Below are 19,431 nucleotides of genomic sequence, written 5' to 3' on the forward strand. Positions count from 1 at the left end.
CCTCCTGTATACCAGGCGAGGGAGTTAACATCTCCTAGCCACCGTGAGCCCCAAGCGACGAGTGCGAGGCGACATTGTTTACGCGCCGGGGAAATCGTCGCTGCCTGAGCAGGCTCACGACACGGCGCCCGGCGAGACCCTTCTTCGCTCGGCCGCCTGACGAGCCGTGAGGTCTCCTCGTTATCTTTACGCCGAGTGGCGGCATCCACAAAACGGTCACGGCTCCAGCGGCGGTGTCGGCGCCTTTCCAGTTGTGGGGTCCAAAAGAAAGTCGCAGCCCCCCCCCACCCACGGCCTGTGAAGGCTCGGGGCCCACGCTGGCAGCTCGCGCGGCCGCTTTGGAATCAGAATCGGAAGCTTAGTTTAGCCTGGAGAAATCCGATGAGCTATGAAGCTCTTTCTTTTTCTTTTACATCGGCCGGGCGGCCCCCCCCCCCCCCCTCAGTGAGCCTCCGGCGGTTTGCGTCGGCGAGAATTTGACTGCCCTCATGTTTGCAACAAAAACAAAACGAGAACGGGCACCCGCCAGTTGCTCCTAGCCCAAGTCTCGTCCCAACCGTCAGACACCCCCAGCCCCCATCGGGGTTCTGTGTCAGTTGGACAAAAAAACCAAAACTTTTTTCCCCCTCCACCACGCCGACTCCATTGCAGGCTTTGCCGTCGCTGCTACCATGTTGACGGCGGCTTAACGCGGCGTCAATTGTAAGGGTCGCCTCTGAACATTGCGACCAGCGTTGCGCGTATTGGAGCACGCGGACGCCGGACGCTGTTTTTGTTTTTTAGCCCGAATTTGCGAACTGTCTCCGCGGTGTCTCGATTTGCGTTGCTGGCGGCACGCAAACGACGTCGCTCTACCGACCGCCGCGCGGAGTAACGACTCGACAGGAGGGCGGCGCAATTCCACCGTCGAGTACAGCTCCTCTTCGTCGTCATCATCAACATTACCGTGAGCCTTGGACAATCCACTGCTGGAGGTGTTTAAAACGTCAGCAACCCGTGCCGGCCTTCATAGGTGCTGCTCGCTGACAGCACTTGCCCCGACGGTCTGTTAAGGCTACACGGGGGATCTTTGTCTTGTGATTGTTCAGCAGCACAGATAGTGTGCCTTTATTGACAGCTGTACAGGGGAGGGCCTGTGAAGGTTGGTGGGTGGGGCGGGTAGGGAGTGGGGGATGGAATGAGACCGGTAAATGTTCAACTTTGTCTGCCGAGTGAATAATATTGACGAGGTCTCCTCGGCAGGGCATGCCTCGGGGCAGAGCGCGAGACGACGACGTCGCTCGACGACGTCACGGGGCGAGACACCTGGGGCCAGAAGGGCACATCTTAGCCACTCGCTGGCACCGCCGCGGTTGCCTTGTGTTGACATCTCCTTGTGGTGGATCACGCAAGCGAGTCAGACGTGTGCAGCAAGTCGCGAAATCGTTTGATTGCACGTGTGTACGTTGAACTTATTCCACGGCGCACGTAGACCAACGTGCGTGCGGTGCAGCAGATACCCCCCCCCCCTTGCCCCCACCGCTTCTGTCTGCGCCGTGAGACTGCGGAGAGGCGCTCGCTCGCGTGGCCCGGCCGTGGGGGGGGGGGGGTCGAGGGGGGGGGGGTGGTAAGCGGCAGCGCGGTTCGAGCCGCGTAACCTCCCCGGTTAATACTGCCGGGCGGTGTACGGCCTGTAAACAGCTCTATGCACACACACACACGCCTAAGTGACAACATTGGAAGGTAGTCACTAACATTAGCTTTACAAGTCAATTAGCCCCATTTGTCGACATGTATTGAGTAATAAAATGACCCCGGGGTAAGAAAAATCGGCTCAATAACTTCGGTGTTTGTAAATTACTCCGGGCGCGTTCACCACAAACGCGCCTCTCTCTTGCCTGCCTCGACCTGCACGTACACACGCACGCACACGAACACGCGCGGAAAAAAACACAAAGACAAAGATCCCCCCTATATCCCGTACAGGCTGTTGGGGCAAGTGCTGTTAGCAAGCACCTATGAAGGCCGGCACGGCACACGAGGGGGTTGGTGGCCAGCGCCACGCCCGGCCGCCTTTGTCTCCCCAGTGGCGATGTTTACACACTGCACCAGGTACTCAATTGAGGCCGAGTCGACCTAGAGGAGGCCCAGGACCGGTTCAGATATTCTTCTCCGATGTTGGCCTTGAGCGGGAATCGAACTCTGGTCGCCGGGTTCATAACGCAGCGCGCTAACCACTACACTACCTTTCCCCACAAACACGCACGCACAAGAACACGCGCACGAGCTCGTGCGCACACACGCGCACACACACGCGCACACACACATGCACACAAAGGACTCACTTTCACCCTGGCCAGACTGTAGGGGCAAGTGCTTTCAGGAGCCCCTTATTAGGGTCTAGCCGGCACCGTACGGAACACGGCAGGGGGCGTTAGGGCCACAGAACCACACCCAGCCACCTTCGTCTCCTCCGCTCCCGCCGACACAACGAGGCCCGCAGGATCGGTCTGCAGGAGGGCTGCCCCAGCCTCCGATGTCGAAGGAACCGACCGGAAATAACACCCTGGGTCCACCGGGTTAGTAAGACGGTGCGCTAACCGTGGCACTCTGCGCTCAAGCCCACGTGTGCACGCTCGCGCGCGCGCGCGCGTGTACTCCAATGCGAGCACGCACGCGCACACTCGTGCGTCCCAGGTGTCTGTACGCGATTGTCAACGTGAAGCCAATTTTGTGCAAGGGGAGAGTGGGCGGGCGAGCGGGCGGGAGGGGCGGTGGAGGGAGGGAGTGGAGTGGGGGGCAGCGAGGCCACGTCGTTCGTGGGGGACGCAACGTCGTGCAGCTACAGTCGGCCCTGTACCTAACGCCCTGTGTTTATCCAGGGAAGCCTCACCGAGTCTCCACTGGATTATTTTTTAACGAGGGGTCCCTGCAACAACAGTGACATTCTTGGCCAGTTCCCATCGCTGAGCGTTTGTGACGTTGACCGTGGCCCTGCGTTGCGATCTGCTGTCGAGCCGTGGCGTCGTGAGCCGCTGGAGAGATCCCTCTCTCTCTCGCTCGCTCTCTCGCTCGCTCCCTCTCTCGCTCTCACGCATTCAGAAATTGCGAGCGGCCACCATTTTGAGCCCGGCGAATCAACGTTTTCCTTTTTTTTACGCACGTCGCAAAAAACGTTGCCGCGTCACTAAAGCAAGACTGCCACGCGCGCCCTGCGCGCCGCGGCCGCATTGCCACGGACAGATAACAGCGAGCTGCCGTCTTCAAAAGGGACATCGGCGTGAATGAAAATCATTTTTTAAGCACCACCGTCTGAAAAATCCATCTGTAGTCCACGCGTGCTCAGGAATTCCGTTACGCGCGCATAATGGAGCACACGCGCGCACGCATGCACGCACACACACGCACACACACGCGCACTTTCCCTTCACACACTCCGGTCTTTGTGGTGGACCACAGATGGTGCGGCTCTCCAATCGTGAGCTGCGTCAAAGGCTGTGAATCATGGTTGGGTAGTCCATTACATGACGGTCCCTAGGATGCGCTGGGGTCCCCCTCCGGCTGTGGGTGGCGGTGAGTTGGGACCGGGGTGATGCGGGGGGTGGAGAACCATCATCTGCGGTTTTGAAAATAAAGAGAGCCGCAGTGCACGCAAGGCGGCACATCGACGTTCAGCAGCGCCGCGATGTCCGCTGAGTTCACTTCTAGCCCCCAGGATGGAGAAGGCTTGGCATGAATGTGCCGTTCCGTTGCCATCGCCTAACGAAATCGTTCAGCGTCCTCCAGTGTAAATAAATATCCTGATCCTGCGTTCCCGGGTAGTTTTCGAATTTCCCGTCCGTTTCACTCGCGCGTCAAGGGGGACGCCGCTGTGCGTCCGTAGAAACGTCGCCAAACAAGTTGGGGGGGGGTGGGTGGTTGGCGACACGCAGAGTAACGTTCCCTATCGGTTTCTCCCGCGCAGGAGAAGTCTGTTACCTAACTCCGTTTTTTTATGCTCGGCGGCATGAGCGACGCACCACCGCCACATGGTGGTGCAACACAAAAAATTATTTTTTTGGGTGGGGGGCTCCCCCCGCCCAGCCCCCCCAAAATGTACATCAGCTGTGCTCGCAGCGGCGGTTCACGTCACAAAGTAAAAACATTCGTTTGGAACTCGGTCAGCGGAGCGCAGGGTTCGGATCGCCAGCTCCTTGCCCGCCGCCACCCTCCATCCAAACAAAGCCCCCCCCCCCATGTCCCCCCTCTTATGTCCCCCCTCGCTTCTCCCCCCACTTGCCCCCCCTCGTGCCCCCCCCCCTCATGTCCCACCCCCTCGTTCCCCCCCTTGTGTCCCCCCCTTGTGTCCCCCCCTTGATGCCAAATCAAGCCGCCACATTTGCAACTCTGATATTACAAGTGAATTTTCCAAGTGGAGTTCATCCTTTCTTCGATTGTTTGATTTATCTGCCCGTGCAACTTCCTCCGTGGTTTTCCACCGTCGCTCACCCCGGCAGTGGAAAGAGAGCGCCCACACCTCCGGGAATCTTTCATTCGAGCGTCCACGCCTTCGTCTCAGTATTCACGAGGATGCCAATTAGCACTCGTTGTCCCAAACCTGAGGACTCCTTCAGTGTGTGTCTTAATGAATCAATCGCCGAACACCGAACTCAAATCGCTCCACCTCTCACATCTAGCATTGCCACAAAAAATGTAACTTGATAACGCTTCACTCTTAAATGCTCGCAGGACATTGCAAATGTATATATCGCGGAAGGCATATGTGGTTTTAAAATTGTTCTTGGAAGAGTGTGTAATTCCTTGGATACGTTCCAGAGCTAAACTGATTGAAGTCTGTCGTGTGCCATTACACAATTTTTATTCCGTTGCTTCTTCCGATCCTTGAATTCAAATAGTTTAGAAAAATGCATTTGTTCCTCGCAGCATTCTGCTCCAAGTCCCTGCTACTGACAGACATTGACGTGCGTACGTGTGTGTGTACGTGTGTGTGTGTGTACGTGTGTGTGTGTGTACGTGTGTGTGTGTATGTGTGTGTGTGTACGTGTGTACGTGTGTGTGTGTACGTGTGTGTGTACGTGTGTGTGTGTACGTGTGTGTGTGTGTACGTGTGTGTGTGTGTATGTGTGTGTGTATGTGTGTGTGTATGTGTGTGTACGTGTGTGTGTGTGTGTGTACGTGTGTACGTGTGTGTGTGTACGTGTGTGTGTGTGTGTGGAGCGGTAGTGTAGCGGTTAGCGCCCTGCGCTACAAACCCAGCGACCCGAGTTCGATTCTCGCTCGCAGCCACCACCAGTGACGATTATTTGAATCGGTCCTGGGCCTTCCCTAGGTCGACTCAGCCTTCAAATGAGTACCTGGGGCGGTGTGTAAACATCGCCGCTGGGGCGACAAAGGCGGCCGGCGTGATGCTAGCCACCCACTCCCTCGTGTGCCGTGCCGGCCTTCATAGGTGCACACTAGCAGCGCTTGCCCGAACAGTCTGTTAAGGCTATGCGGGGGATTTTTGTTTTGTGTGTGTGTTGTACGACGATTGCGTGGCGAATTAACAACCGTGCACGGGGCGCAGTGGCTCTCAGTCTTCTTGGGGCGGCGGTCCCCAATCAACACCGCTGGATCCCCCTCCCGTAGCCGCCCGTGTGAGCTGGGCCGTATGGAATTCGGCAAAAAAAAGAAACACGTTTGTTTTATTATTTTACTTGTGGGTTGTTAGGTGTCCTGGCCGGGCACCTACGATTAGCGGGGTTGGCTACATTCCGGCGCGAAAGAAGTTCACCGTACCTACATACGTACACACATACCTATGTAGTGAGTTCAATTGAGTCGCAGACGTACTCTTTGGAGGCAACACATTTATTAACACCAACACACTAACACAAAGGCCACATTAACTGCCCCTTTACCAGATAGCAACCTACGGTCGTGGACCACCAGGCTAACTACACTAATGACACTGGGAGTAGCTACAACGGACAGGACCCAAGCTTGGGTCCAGGTCCACGTGTTGGTGACTCTTCGTGGACCGTAGGACGTAGATTCTTCAGGATAACAGCAGCAGCCGGTCGCTCTCGGGGACCCGGCTTATATGGCCCCTCCCGTGGCTCGCTCCGCCCTTGACCACGACCACCTTCGAGAATCCCCCAGTGGTTTCTCTCCTCACACGTGATCGCCCGCCAGCCCCCTACTTGGGGGTTCCTGTGGAGACTCCACCGATCACGTGTCCTCTGGGGTCGACCAGAGTGCCACGGCCTTCGGTAACCCCATTCCCCTGGCCGGCACCCTCACCCCCCTATCCTATAGGGGTCGGCACTGCACGCCGAGCGTGGTGCCTTCATCACAGTCGGTCAGTGCTCACCGAGCCCCGCTAGGGTCGCTACTGCATCCACATTCAAGTGGTGTCCGTGATGTCATGACATCGCACGCCGTGCCTCTCTCAGGCCGGCTTCACACAGTGACATCCAACGATGTCACTACATCTACATACATACGTACACACACACCTCCATACATACATACCTACACACCTCCATACGTACACACATCAACCGCACCGACCTCGAGAACCACTCTTCGTTGTTTGTGGGAAGCCGGGATGCGAACCCGGAATGTGAATGCTCACTCGCTCACTCAGTGCTCACGTCGTGGAAGAAACGTTGACCCACTGAGCCACCGGGCCATCTCGATACAGCAGCACCGGTTGTTTAACTCGTCGCGGCGCACAGAGGTGCAGATGGATTCCCGGGCCGGCCCTTCGCTTGTGGGACGACGGGCTGGGCCCGGCTGTGCGTGGGGTGGGGGGGGAGCAAGCTCAGGGCGAGGGTGGTGGGAGCCATCGGTTTTCGGGGTTTGGGAAGGCGCTCACCACGCAGGGGAAGGAGTGAGGAGAGAGTTGGGCCACGCTTTTCACGAAGGCGGCGGTCCTCGGCTTGTTGCACCGCGCGTCGATTCTAAACTAAAACTGTCAGCTCTTCTTTTTTTTTTGCAGGTTAGGCACACTGAGCGATATAAGCTTTGTTTCAGAAGCGACTTGGCCACAAGAGGATAGCTCAACCAAGTGGCTTATCGTCGTGTGGAAATGTATAGCAGGCAAATACTCGAAACGCACGGGGGAGAGAGACACGCAAACTCCAAATATACAGCAGGCGTCGTCAGGGTCGGGATCGAACCCACGACCTCCTGCGTTCCAGACGAGGGAGTTAACATTCCTCGCCGCCTTGGCCCATCTTCCCACATCGAGTGACGCTGGGAGACCAAGCGATCGCCCCTTCCTTTCCACTTTTTCTGTGGCGACGTCGCCGGCTGGGGTGGGGGTTCCACAAGCGATGTGACGCAATTGCGCGTCCAGCAGCGCATTTTTAAATCTTGACGGTGACTCCTCGAAGCTGCGGAGCATCCCTGTGAAGATACGTTTAACAGTTTCTCCAAAACCCTGACCCCTTGCTACAGAGATTGTGGTCGTTTGTAACTTATAATCCATCCGGATCTCTCACAGAGAAGGGCAGTGTGAGAGAATGCTCCGCAGAAGCGGACATCACCGAGCTAACTCTGAAAAGCGTTTTGCCACCATCGCTGCATGTGATGCTGTTGCTTAGCCCAGTTCTGCTGCACGAGCTACTGCTACGACACCACTCTATACGTAATCATAATTAAGCATCCCCCATTCATCCTCGTAGATTATCAGGGCTTTTAGCGAGCGCCTGTTAAGGCCAGCACGATACTTGACGGGTTGCTGTGACCGGCACCGTACCCGGCCACCTTTGTTTCCCACCCCTCCACTGGGGTTCACAGATTTCAGAAGGCCGTGAAACAAAACCGAGCAGGGGCTGTGGTTGTAGCGCAGCGTTTAAGCGACGACACCGCCACTCCTCGCAACGCGGAGACAAAGATCCCCCGTGTAGCCTTAACAGACTGTTGGGGCAAGTGCGGTTAACCTATGAATGGCCGACACAGTACACGAGGCCACCTTTGTCTCCCCAGTGGCGATGTTTAGACACCACACCAGGCACTCATTTGAGACTTGAGTCGGCCTCGGGGAGGCCCAGGACCAGTTAAGATCATCGTCACCGGTGTTTGCCTTGAGCAGGAATCGAACTCGGGTCGCCGGGTTTGCTGGCGCGGCTTGCTAGCCGCTGCACCACCGCTCCCCCACTCCTCGCAACACAAATACACAGACCCGTGCGACGCAACCGAAACGTTGGGTTTTCCGTGCCAACGCATTTTGGTGCACGAGGCAACTCGTAAACAAGGGGCCTCGGTGGTTCGAGGCGGCCGCCACTTTGAGGTTTATTTTCCTCCCCCTTTGTGGCTGCGATGGAGAAACCTCCTTTCTGAGGCACGTATATAAAAAAAACTGAAGAAAAAAACACACGAGCAGTTGAGGGCGCGCGCAGGCCCAACAATCTCCGGGTAATCGCTTCCACATGCGAGCTGCCGCCACTGCGGCCTGCTCATGGAAAGAAGAAAAAAAAACCTCTTTCCACAACAGGAAGCCCTGCTGGCGTGGAGAGCGTGTAGCTAACCACAGGGAGCTGAGCGCCAAGCCAATTGAAATCTAGGGAAAACCGCCAACTTCCTTTAACAATGTTTGGTTTTTTTGGAGAAAGCGATTTGCACGCTGCCCGCTCCGTCGCCGCTCTCGCTCCTCGAGCCGCGGCTTTCCGCTGTTGCCACATCGTCGCCACGTTACCTCGTCACCTCATCGCCACGTTACCTCGTCGCCTCGTTACCTCGTCACCTCGTCGGCACGTTGCCTCGTTTCCCAGTCTCTTGGGGAGGGGTGCTAAAGGTGACCTCCAGTGTCACGAGCACCGCGTTGGGGCCAAGCCGAGGGTGGGTGCAGTCGGGGGTGGGAGAGACTTGTGGCTTTGTAATAAGTAAGAGTGATGGGGTTAAACAAAAGTTACACAATTTTGCCAAAATGCATGCCTTGGTTTGTGACTGTGGCACCGGTGCAAACTTTGTTAACGTGGGAACTGAGATCCTTGGGTCAGGGTTCGGGATAAGGCTCTGGTTGGGGTTACGCCTGCGGTTAGGCTGGAGGCAAAGGATATCGCTGTGCTAGAAAGGGAGGGGTTGCTTTGGGTTTGGCTCGCGGCAAAGATTGTGGTTAAGATTTCTTGTTTTTTCTAAAAAAAAAATTACCTTTCATCAGGAAAGAGCAAATTTTAAACAAGTTAAAAACCGTTTCTTTTTTTTTTACACACCACTATCCCTGTCGATCAGGGACCGTGCATGTTTATATTTCGAGCAATGTCGCTGCAGGCCAAGAGAAGGGAAGTGTCGCGGTAGTTCAACAACGGCGATCAGACATGTGTGCGGTTAGCAGCGCACCTGGCCCCCGGTTCCACTCCATCTCCCGCCGCTGCCCAGCCGGTCGACGCATTCGCTACACGGGCGCACCGTCGTTTGCTGATGGCGCTGCGGTTAAAGCGTGGGCATTTGAGCGGTAACCGATCCGGTCGGCGTGGGTGTGAGAGCCAGGCCTGGGTGAGGGGGCGGCGTCTTATCCGGAGCGCCGTACGACCCGGAGAGTACGGTCGTCCTACTTGTCCACCCACGGCGAAATGCGCGGGGCGATGTGCGCAGCCCGCACGGCCCACGCGGTAGCCACATGGCCCTGAGCGAGAACCCACGCTCCTCCCACGTTTGGTGTGTGCGTTTAAACGGGTACCGGGACACGGTTACGTAACTTTCCGTGCGCACGCCGTACGCGTGTGTCCAGCGGCGGGCCTGTGTGAGTGTGGAAGCTCCGCGATGAGGTCCGGATCCGTCCTGCGGTATCCCCGAGTTCACCACCATCGTTTCCCCTCTGCAAAAACATCTTCGTACTCTATAGTAGGTATGTTTACGACTCTCCACGTTGGCGAGGTGTTTACTACCTCGCTTGGTTTACAGGAGGTCGTGGATTCTATCCCGACCTTGACGCTTGCTGTATATTTGGAGTTTGCGTGTCTCTCTCGGCGTGGTTGGGTGGATTTTTGTCCGGGTCCTCAGGTTTTTCCCTGTACATTTAGAATCAACATCAAGCATTTAGAGTATTTGGCCACTATACATTTCCACGTGATGATAAGCCACTTCGTTGAGCTATCATTTGTGGCCAGGTCGCTTTTGAAAAAGAGCTACGCAGCTCAGTGGTAAAACAAAAAAAATTGCATGTTGAACTTCATGTATGCATGTGCATGTATGTATATATGCATCCATATGTATGTGCGTGTATGTGTAGGGATAGAGGAATCTTTGTGTACAGTGGCGGTTCACACGAGTGCGGTGTCGCGAGAAGTGCCGGTCTCCGCAGCCCGGCGCGTCTGCCGGCACGTTCCTACGACTCGCGCTCGCTCGCGTGCTCGCGTGCTCGCGTGCGTTCATGCTCACGTGTCCACGTGCTCGCGTGCCCACGTGCTCGCTGCGTTCGTGCGTGCGCCCACACGTTAAGAGGCGCTGCTTTCTGCTCGTACCGAGGCGCTGGCCGAGTCGTCCTTTTCCGGCGAGGGAAGCTCCAGTTACACCGGCGGGTTTTTTTTGTTTGTTGCGCTCTCCTCTACCCCCCTCCCCTGGGCCCTGCGAAACTTCTGAGACAAATTAGAGTTTTGACGTTTTCTTGGCCCGAGGCCCTGGCGCAGCGGTGTGTGTCGCGGATGCGACTGGGTCGGCTCGTGCTTTGGCAGATCCGCGGGGGGAGCCGGTGTGGCCTTACATCTCATGCTCGTTTCGTAACAATAATCTCACGGGGGGGGGGGGGGGTTTGCAAAAGTGACGTAGAGGCCCCTTCTTATCGCTTGTGACAACAACAACCAACAACGGTGGTCGTGTGTTCGTATCGGAGTCCAAACTACGCGTGTATTAACCACCCATGCCTACACGCTCGCAGGTCTCTTGCAAACGGTAATGAACCTCCAGGGGCTCTCAGCCGGTTGAATGAAGAACAATCAAATTAATCAATCTGCGCGGTCAGTTTATGAAGGTGCTGCCCTAACCAGGGTTCGCAATTAAAAGAGAGGAACGCTGCCTTCGTTTGCAACTTCTGGCAGCGGAGCACTTTTTGTCTTGCGGTGAGCTCGTCGCTGAGCGCCTCCAGACACGGTGCGCGTCCTTGAGAGGAGCCAGCGATTCCGTGTCTCTGCTGCGACGTGGCCACATGGGCGGCACCGTTATAATGCTGATCGCGCGCCGTTATCGCGCCGTTTCTGAGCGGTTGACGACGAACCGCTTTCTTGAGCTGAGCGGCTGAGCGGTACAGTGAAACAGTACGCGGAGCGATAAAATAATGCAGTGGCTGCGCACCCTCGGTTATTTGTCCTGCCATCTCACTGGGTGTCCGTAGTAGTAGTACATCGTATCTCGCCACACTCTCTCGTTACATGATTTAGGCAGAAATTTCTTTTGCTAAACGCGTTTTTCGCCCAAAGTGGCCCACAGGACAGCGGAGGACCCTGGGTCACTGGCTGGTGGTCACTCACGGCATGTAGGCCTCAAGGAGGCCCACAGTGGCACCCCGGAACAACTACTGGCTCAGGAGTGGCTATGACCCTGGTGGCATTGTGCTGGACACCAACCACTACCACCACCACAGCAGGTGCCTTCGGAGGCTTTGGGCCATAATGACATCAGCATGGCAAAGTTTTGCTCTTATTGTGTCCTGATCCCCCTTTATGGAACTGTCACCATCATAGAGCATCACCCAGGTGGTGAAGAACGTCCAGATTTAAATGCCTCATTCGAGACGCAAAACATCGCACACCGCCCGGCTTTGACATCCCCTCAAGTCACAGTGGTGGTGGAACCATCAACCCCATCACGTGACATCGTTAACAGGACGACCCGCAACACGAGCCACAGCAGCGCCATTGTTTCCGTGCGGCCCAACCGCTAGACCGTAGAGTAAGCCACCGTCGTCTGCGCCTCTTCATCGTAAATCGACACGAACCGAAGCCCTCTCGCCGTGGCCAGCAGCAGACCTCGACATTGGCATCGAGCTCCTGAACCGCATCGCCGCTGCTGTCATGCGCAAGAATAGAAACGCTTCTTGTGCCCGTGATGAAAAGGCTGAGGCTGCCTTGTCGCTAAATGATAACACGGGTTCTTATTTTGGCTGGGGGTGGTGGGGGGGGGTGAGTAGGAGCCTCGGGGTGGGGGGGGGTGAGAGTGGTGAGGGGGGTGACGAAGCGTGGAGGGGCAGCTGTGGCGATGTCTCGGAAGCGTGGCACGCGTTCAGCCTCCGCTGTTGGGATGGCCGCCCCCCCCATGACCACCGCTCGCGTCCCGGGCACCTGCCCCAGGGCCGGTGCACAACAGCTGACGGTGCTGCACCTGCCCTTGGCAAGAGAGGAAGTGGTGGGGGAGGGGGGGAGGGGGGAGGAGAGGGAATGAGGGCGGGAGGGAGAAGAGGGGAGGAGAGGAAGGGAAGGGATGGAGGGAGGAGATGGATGGAGGGAGGGAGGGGGAAGGATGGAGGGAGGGAGGGCAAGTGGTTGGGCCACTCAGACTGACACAGTGGCACAGAGGCGCCACTGTGTCACGCACGGCGTGAGTGGAGCGCAGAACCTCCCGGCGTCTCCAAGTGGCCATGGTGGATCCCCGCTGCGGAAGCGGCCGGCGGTGAGCGGTCCATCCCGTTGGCCGTCGCACCGTTGAAGGACGTTTGTTTTGTTGAATGGGATGTCACCTCCTGCTCAAGCTGCTGAGCTGCGTTACTCGCAAGCGACGTGCGCTGCACGCGCAATTCCTTGGCTCTTTGGGAGTTGAGCAAATCGTCGGTTCACCCAGACCGTGTTGCTGACAAATGTTGTCCCAGTAGCTCCCGTTTGAACCTCTGTCTCTCTCCTGGGCCCAGCTACAGTTTGCTCAAGGATTGTGGCGATGCTGCTGCTGCTGGTGGTGGGTTGGCAGTGGCACACAAGCACGGATAATAACCCTGTTATGGCCTTGAAGGTTAAAGTCTGTGGTAGGTGACGTTTTGGGCAATGGCTCTTCTGCACAGTGCAAAGAGAGGCCAGAAAAGTGAAAAATTTCTCATAACGAAAGAAAGAGTGGGGGGGGAGGCTTTGGTTTCGAGCTGACGTGAACACAGCCACAACTCCGAGTGAAACAATTCACACTGAGCCGTGTCATCCTCTTGCTTTGTGGAAAACCTGTGTGCGTTATCACCACTTATTATTATTACCACGACTACTCCCCTTTATTTAACCAGGAAGCTTCACCGAGATTTAAATCTCCTTAACAAACAGCGCGCGAGGCTAGAGAGAGGGGTGGGCAGAAGGAGTGGTGTTTGGTAGTGGAGTGTGTGCCACTGCGTGACCCGGTAACTCCGACAGTAAACATCCGCTCGCCGCCTCGACGACGTCACCCTCCTGCCGCTACAGCATCGGGAGGAATGGGAGGTGGAATCCATGGCAACCGAATGTGAAATTGGTCCTGTCCCATTGGACGAGGCAAAGCGAGAGGCGTCCACTCGGGGAGCCCCGTGGCGAGTCGGCACAACAACCTGAGCTGGCATGCTCACACGTGGTGGCGGTGGTGCTGGTGCTGGTGGCGGTGGTAGTGTTGGTGCTGGTGGCGGTGGTAGTGTTGGTGGTGACCGTGGTAGTGTTGGTGGTGGTGGCCGTGGTAGTGTTGGTGGTGGTAGTAGTGCTGGTGGCGGTGGTAGTGCTGGTGCTGGTGGCCGTGGTGGTGCTGGTGGCGGGGGTAGTGCTGGTGGCGGTGGTAGTGTTGGTGGTGGCCGTGGTAGTGGTGGTGGTGGTGGCGGTGGCCGTGGTAGTGGTGGTGGTGGCGGTGGCCGTGGTATTGGTGGTGTGGCCGTGGTAGTGGTAGTGTTGGTGGTGGTGGCCGTGGTAGTGGTGGTGGTGGTGGCTGTGGTAGTGTTGGTGGTGGTGGCCGTGACTGTGGTAGTGCTGGTACTGGTGGCGGTGATAGTGGTGGTGGCCGTGGTAGTGGTGGTAGTGGCCATGGTTTCCACGGGTGAACTCAGACGCGTTGCTCTTCCCCATCTGACCGGCCACATTCACGTCAATGAACTACCTCGCCTGGTACACAGGAGGTCGTGGGTTCGTTCCTGACCCTGATATCTGCTGTATATTTGGAGTTTGTGTGTGTGTGTGTCCCCGTGGTCGTCCGGATTTTTCTCTCTGGGCCCTCTGGTTTTCCCCTCTACATTTAGAATCAACATCACTTGTTTTTGGCTGCTACACCTTCCCGCATGATAAGCCACTTTGTTGAGCTATCATTTGTGACCAGGTCGCCTGTGAAAAAAAAGCTACATAGCTCAGTGGGCTCTACCTGGTAAAATAAAAAAATTGTTTAATTTAAGCGTTAACTGCAGCGGATCTCAGCCCGTGAGGTCGCGCCAGGGCGGAGAGCGGCACGGATACCATGCAGGAGAAAGCATCGAGTTGCGGTGACAGCACACCTTGAAAACACAAAACACGAAACACAAAACTGCCCTGCCACTGCATCGGCGAGAGGCGTGGATGTGCCATCTCTCATTATTTGTGGCCTTAAAAATCTGGTGGGGGGGGCTGGGGGGGTGGAGCAGTGGACTTGATTGGGGGGCCCCAACACCAACAGTGTGCCCGTGCCTAAAGCTCCCTTGCTGCACAATTGACGTGCAGTCAATGTCCGTCGCACCGTTTAAACCCCTCGTGGAAGAAAAAAATCCATCGGTGCACTGCACAGTGCTGCCTCTCTCCCGCGTGCATTGCTCTCCGCCTTCCCCCGTCAACGCCGCGCGCTGACCGGCGCGCCGAAGTACGGTCAAACAGCGCCCACGATCATCCGCACGGTGCGGAGGGGCCTATGGCCCGGCAGTGTATGGACAGTCGGGGTGTGCACGGCGTGCATGTGGCAGGCGTGAGCCGCGGCGTGGGATGAATGCATCAAGGTGCCACGCGTCACGTGACGGAGCTACGGGGTCAACGCGCGTACGCAGACCTGCTGAGCGACCGCAAGGCGCCGGCCCACGTGTAGTCTGGCGAGGCCGTTGATCGTCTCGATGCATCGTCTTTGCTGGCACGGGGGGCAGTCGTGCTGGCTGCGCATGAGCACAGGCAGTCATTCCCTGCTTGCAGGCCTAGCTAAACCATCTAGTCTAAACCAAACTATTTATTTAACAATAGCAGAAGCAATGTGGTTCAGGAGATAGATTTTATGCTATTACCAGGTAAGGCCCACTGAGTTGTCTAGCTCTTTTTCAGAAGCGACCTGGCCACAAATGATAGCTTAACGAAGTGGCTTTTCATCATGTGGTAATGTATAGCAGCCAAATACTCTAAAACCCGTGATGTTGATTCTAAATGTGGAGGGGACAACTGGTTGTCTCGGAGAAAAATACACACGACCACGGGGAGAGAGACACGGAAAATACCAATTTACAGCAGGTGTCAGGGTCGGGTTTGAACTCACGACCTCCTGTATACCAGGTGAGGTAGTTAACTTCTTGCCACTGTGGCGCCTACCTGCATGTGCAATCAATCGATGTTTATTCGTTACACGGAAGGTTTGCAGGGCTTTTAATAGACGAGCTGGGAAAATCGGTGACTGCAGGGACACACACGGGCACAGCCTCGACAAACTCAAAAGCACACGATCGAATCGTCGCCTCAAATCGTGACTGCTACCTCCAGTAGCACGAGTTTGGGGAGGGTTGGAGAGCGATGGTGGTAGTGGGGTGGAATCGTGATGACCAGAGAACGCACGTGGTGCCAACTCTAAAGGGGCAGCACTTCACCCTGAGGAGGAGGAGGCGGAATGGAGGAGTGGAGGAGGACTCCGTCGTGGTCAGGGGGTGGGGTGACCACGGGCCTCTGCACGTAAACTCATCCTCCACCAATATGTTAGAACCGTGCCATGCAAATCGGAATTACGTTGATCTGCAACCAAGAACTTTGTAACATTTAGTTTCCATCTGTGATAGCCACAGGGATAGTGTTGTGGGGGGGGGAGGTTACTGATAAATGTGCAGAACCAACTGTGAAGCTATCGCCTCGCTGCTCCAGGCGTCTCCGGGCAGCAACCCAGCCCTCCCCGAGGCCAGGGCTTTCGTCTAACTTGTTTCCCCGAGGTCTGTGTCCTCGTTTCTCTTTCATTTGTAACGTTGTGAACCCTTTGTGGACTCACGAAATCGTCATCGTTTCAGCCGTGGCTGCGGATGTGCACCACTGACACATTTAATTCCGGCGTATTTTTAGAAACCTGCAGACTCGGCTGGAAACATCCACCCAGCAATTAGACAGGAAACCATCATCCCTGAATAAATAACACCTTCCCAACGTCCGTCTCTCCACATACAACATAACAATAATTGTTACGCAAATCATTGTCCGCACGGCCTTCTGGGAGTGCATCTTAGCAGCAGTAAACTCTGTCTGGGCCGGTTTCGGCATTCTCTTTCTCATCAGCGGAATCAAAAGCAGACTGTTACGTCTCAATCGAGGCAGTGCTCACTCCTGTTTACAACCCTGAGCCAGCAGTGCAATTTCCACACCCTTATTTGCGGGGACGAGTCTACCCATTGGAAAACCACTGTTGACTTCCTCCATAAACTGGAGCACATTTTTTCTTGTGAGCCGGTAGAGGGGGAGGGATGATGGTCTGTGTCAACCCCCAACCAGGATTTGAACTCAAACAACCTTCCGAGTGTGGTCATGCAACCCAAACTACGGACCGTGAACCAGAATCACGATCAGATGTTGATTTCCCACTTGAGTAACTCGGCTGGCCAGCCACTGGAGTGAGTCTGCGGTCCTTCAACGGAGAAGGCGTGGCGAAAACCACGCCAACTCTTGATGTTCCCGAAGCCCTCTCGTTGCGTGGCTATCAGACCTCGACATGGCCATAACTTCCTCGCCCTGTACGCAGGAGGTCGTGGGTTCGATCCCGACCCTGCCGCTCGCTGTATATTTGTAGTTTGCGTGTCTCTCTCCACTTGGTCGCGTGGATCTTTTTCTCTGGGTCCTCTGGTATTTCCCTCCACATTTAGAGTCAACACCACGCGCTCAGAGTATTTGGCTGCTGTACACTTCCACGTGATAAGCCACTTCGTTGAGCAATCATTTGTGGCCAGGTCCGCTTCTGAAAATTAGTTGAAGAGCTCAGTGGGCCTTACCGAGTAAAATAAATTAAAACAAATCTAGCTCCTGGACCACATTTGCTGCTGCTGCCGCATGCGCGGCAAGTCGCAGAAGTCTTCCGCTTCGCCTCCCGAAGGTAGAATCGGCAAGGCCGCCTCCTCGTGGCCACCCTTGGAACTGTGCGCCCGCAGAGCCCAACGCGTGCTGGCATCGGCGTCATTCATTATTCTTGTTGCGATTTCACTTCTACAAACTCTGTTGGCCTAGTTCAACCACGCGAAGGCTGCCGAGATTAATTATCACTCTTGGAGTGGCGGCGGGGTGAGCGGGGAGATCTGGATGGACAGAACGAACCGCGGGCAGCCGTGGTGGTCACCTTCTTGCTCGGCGGCGCTGGTTGGTGGTGGTGGCATTGAACGTTGGGTAGCGGCAGCGTCGTGTGGCGGTTAGCGCCGCGCTGCCTAACGAACCCGGCGACTCGAGTTTGATTCTCTATGCATTTCTTTGGGTCTGTATAGGTGTCTATGTACCTATATAGGTCGCTATGTATCTCTGTGGGTCTCTGCATATCTCTATGCAGAACCGGCCCTAGACCTTTGGGGGCCCTAAGCAAAATTTGGTTGGAGGCCCCTTTGATGTATGATTTTTTCACCCACTAAGCTAGCAGTGACTCTAGGGGGCCCTCTGTTGGCCACGGGGCCCTTTGCAATTGCAAGGGTCGCTTAGTGGCTGGGCCGGCTCTGCCTCTATGGGTCTGTATGAGTCTATATGTATCTCTATGGGTTTGTGTGGGTCTGTGTGTATTTCTGTGGGTCTCTGTATCTCCGGGTCTGTATAGGTCTATGTGTATCTCTATGGGTCTGTTTGAGTCTTTGTGTATCTCTATGGGTTTGTGTGGGTTTGTGTGGGTCTGTGTGTATTTCTATGGGTCTCTATCTCTGGGTCTGTATAGGTCTATGTGTACCTCTATGGGTCTGTGTGTATCTCTCTGGTTTTATTTATATGGTCAATAGTGTGAGTTGCATGGTCCAGTTTTCATGTTTGAGATGACAGGCGGTGTAAGGCGCTACAAGTTTGTCAACTATGATTGTTATTACGCATTAGAGAGCAGGGGTGGAGGCAGTGGCAGCCGGTTGGGAGTGACTGCGACGATTGTCATGCTGCCGCCACCGCCGAAGATTCCGATGCTGACGAAGCCGCCTCTGTCCGCCGCGTCGTTCCTCCGCAGTGACAGCCCGATGGTGTGCGTGCGCGCCGTGGTGATGACGCGCGACGACTCGAGCGGGGGCTGGGTGCCGCTGGGGGGCGGCGGCCTCAGCAAGGTGGGGGTTTACAGGCAGCGCGGCCCCGACGATCCGGCCGCCACGGCCGCCACCGCCACCCCCGCCGCCACCACCGCCACCACCACCACCACCTTCCGCATCCACGGGGAGCGGCCCAGAGACAACCTGGTGAGCACAGCACCAACACCGCCACCGCCAACCACGGCCACCGCTACCACCTCCGCCACCAATGCCACCACTGCCACCAACTGCCTTGGCCACAACTCTTGAGACCGCCACCATTGCCACCACCGCCACTGCCACCACGAACACCACTGGCACCACCAAGCATCTCCACCCGGGGTGACAGCTCCCACGCTGCACACACTCACCGAGTCCTCCACTATTGCTACTGGATACTGATTCATCTCATCCACCACACTGTGCCCAACCACCACCAACACTGCAGGTCGCCACAACCCACTCACCCACTCATCCACCCACCCACTCACCCAACCACCCGCTCATCCAACCACCCACTCACCCATTCACCCAACCAACCACCCACTCACACAACCAACCACCCACTCACACAACCACACACTCACCCAACAACCCCACTCAACTAACCACCACACTGCAGGTCACAACAACTCACTCACCCACCCAACCACCCACTCACCCAACCACCACACTGCAGGTCACACCACTTCAGTTTCTGCTTCCAGGTCATATTTATTTTGAGGCGACTGAATAGTCCGGTGGTCGGCATTCTCACCGCCGTGCCAAACTGAGCGGAGTCGATGATGCAATGCCTGCCAATGTCGCTCATGTCTCCGCACACTTACCAGAGCGTGCTCTTCGTTGTAAAAGGGGATGTTGAACACCCCGTAACGTCACTGTGTTCTGTTGCCCCAGGCAAACTTCTAAACCCCAAATGTAAATCTATACAATGAAACTAGCCTTTGAACAAACCGAATTGCTCGTCACACGGAGGCCTCCGAGACCAGTAACATTTATTTTTTGGGTTAAATGGCGAAAGTAAAATGTGTGTCGCAAACACTCCTCCACCCGACACGGCTGATGAGTGAAGTTGTCACGCGATGACCGAGCGTAGCCAATCTCGTTACGTC

The 19,431-nt window shown here is 56.0% G+C and overlaps 1 protein-coding gene across 1 annotated transcript in view; it reads left to right on the forward strand.

The window, feature by feature from the left end:
• The window catches only part of LOC144728965 (sprouty-related, EVH1 domain-containing protein 2-like), a 65,454-nt gene that overhangs the window by 25,588 nt on the left and 20,435 nt on the right, over nt 1-19,431 (forward strand). Inside the window, exon 2 of the mRNA XM_078608761.1 lies at nt 18,265-18,487. Coding sequence (XP_078464887.1) covers nt 18,265-18,487 — 223 coding nt within the window. The remainder of the gene's footprint in view (nt 1-18,264; nt 18,488-19,431) is intronic.

Source organism: Lampetra planeri, chromosome 30 (assembly GCF_965212315.1).
Source record: "Lampetra planeri chromosome 30, kcLamPlan1.2.h2, whole genome shotgun sequence".
NCBI classification, from domain to species: Eukaryota; Metazoa; Chordata; class Hyperoartia; order Petromyzontiformes; family Petromyzontidae; genus Lampetra; species Lampetra planeri.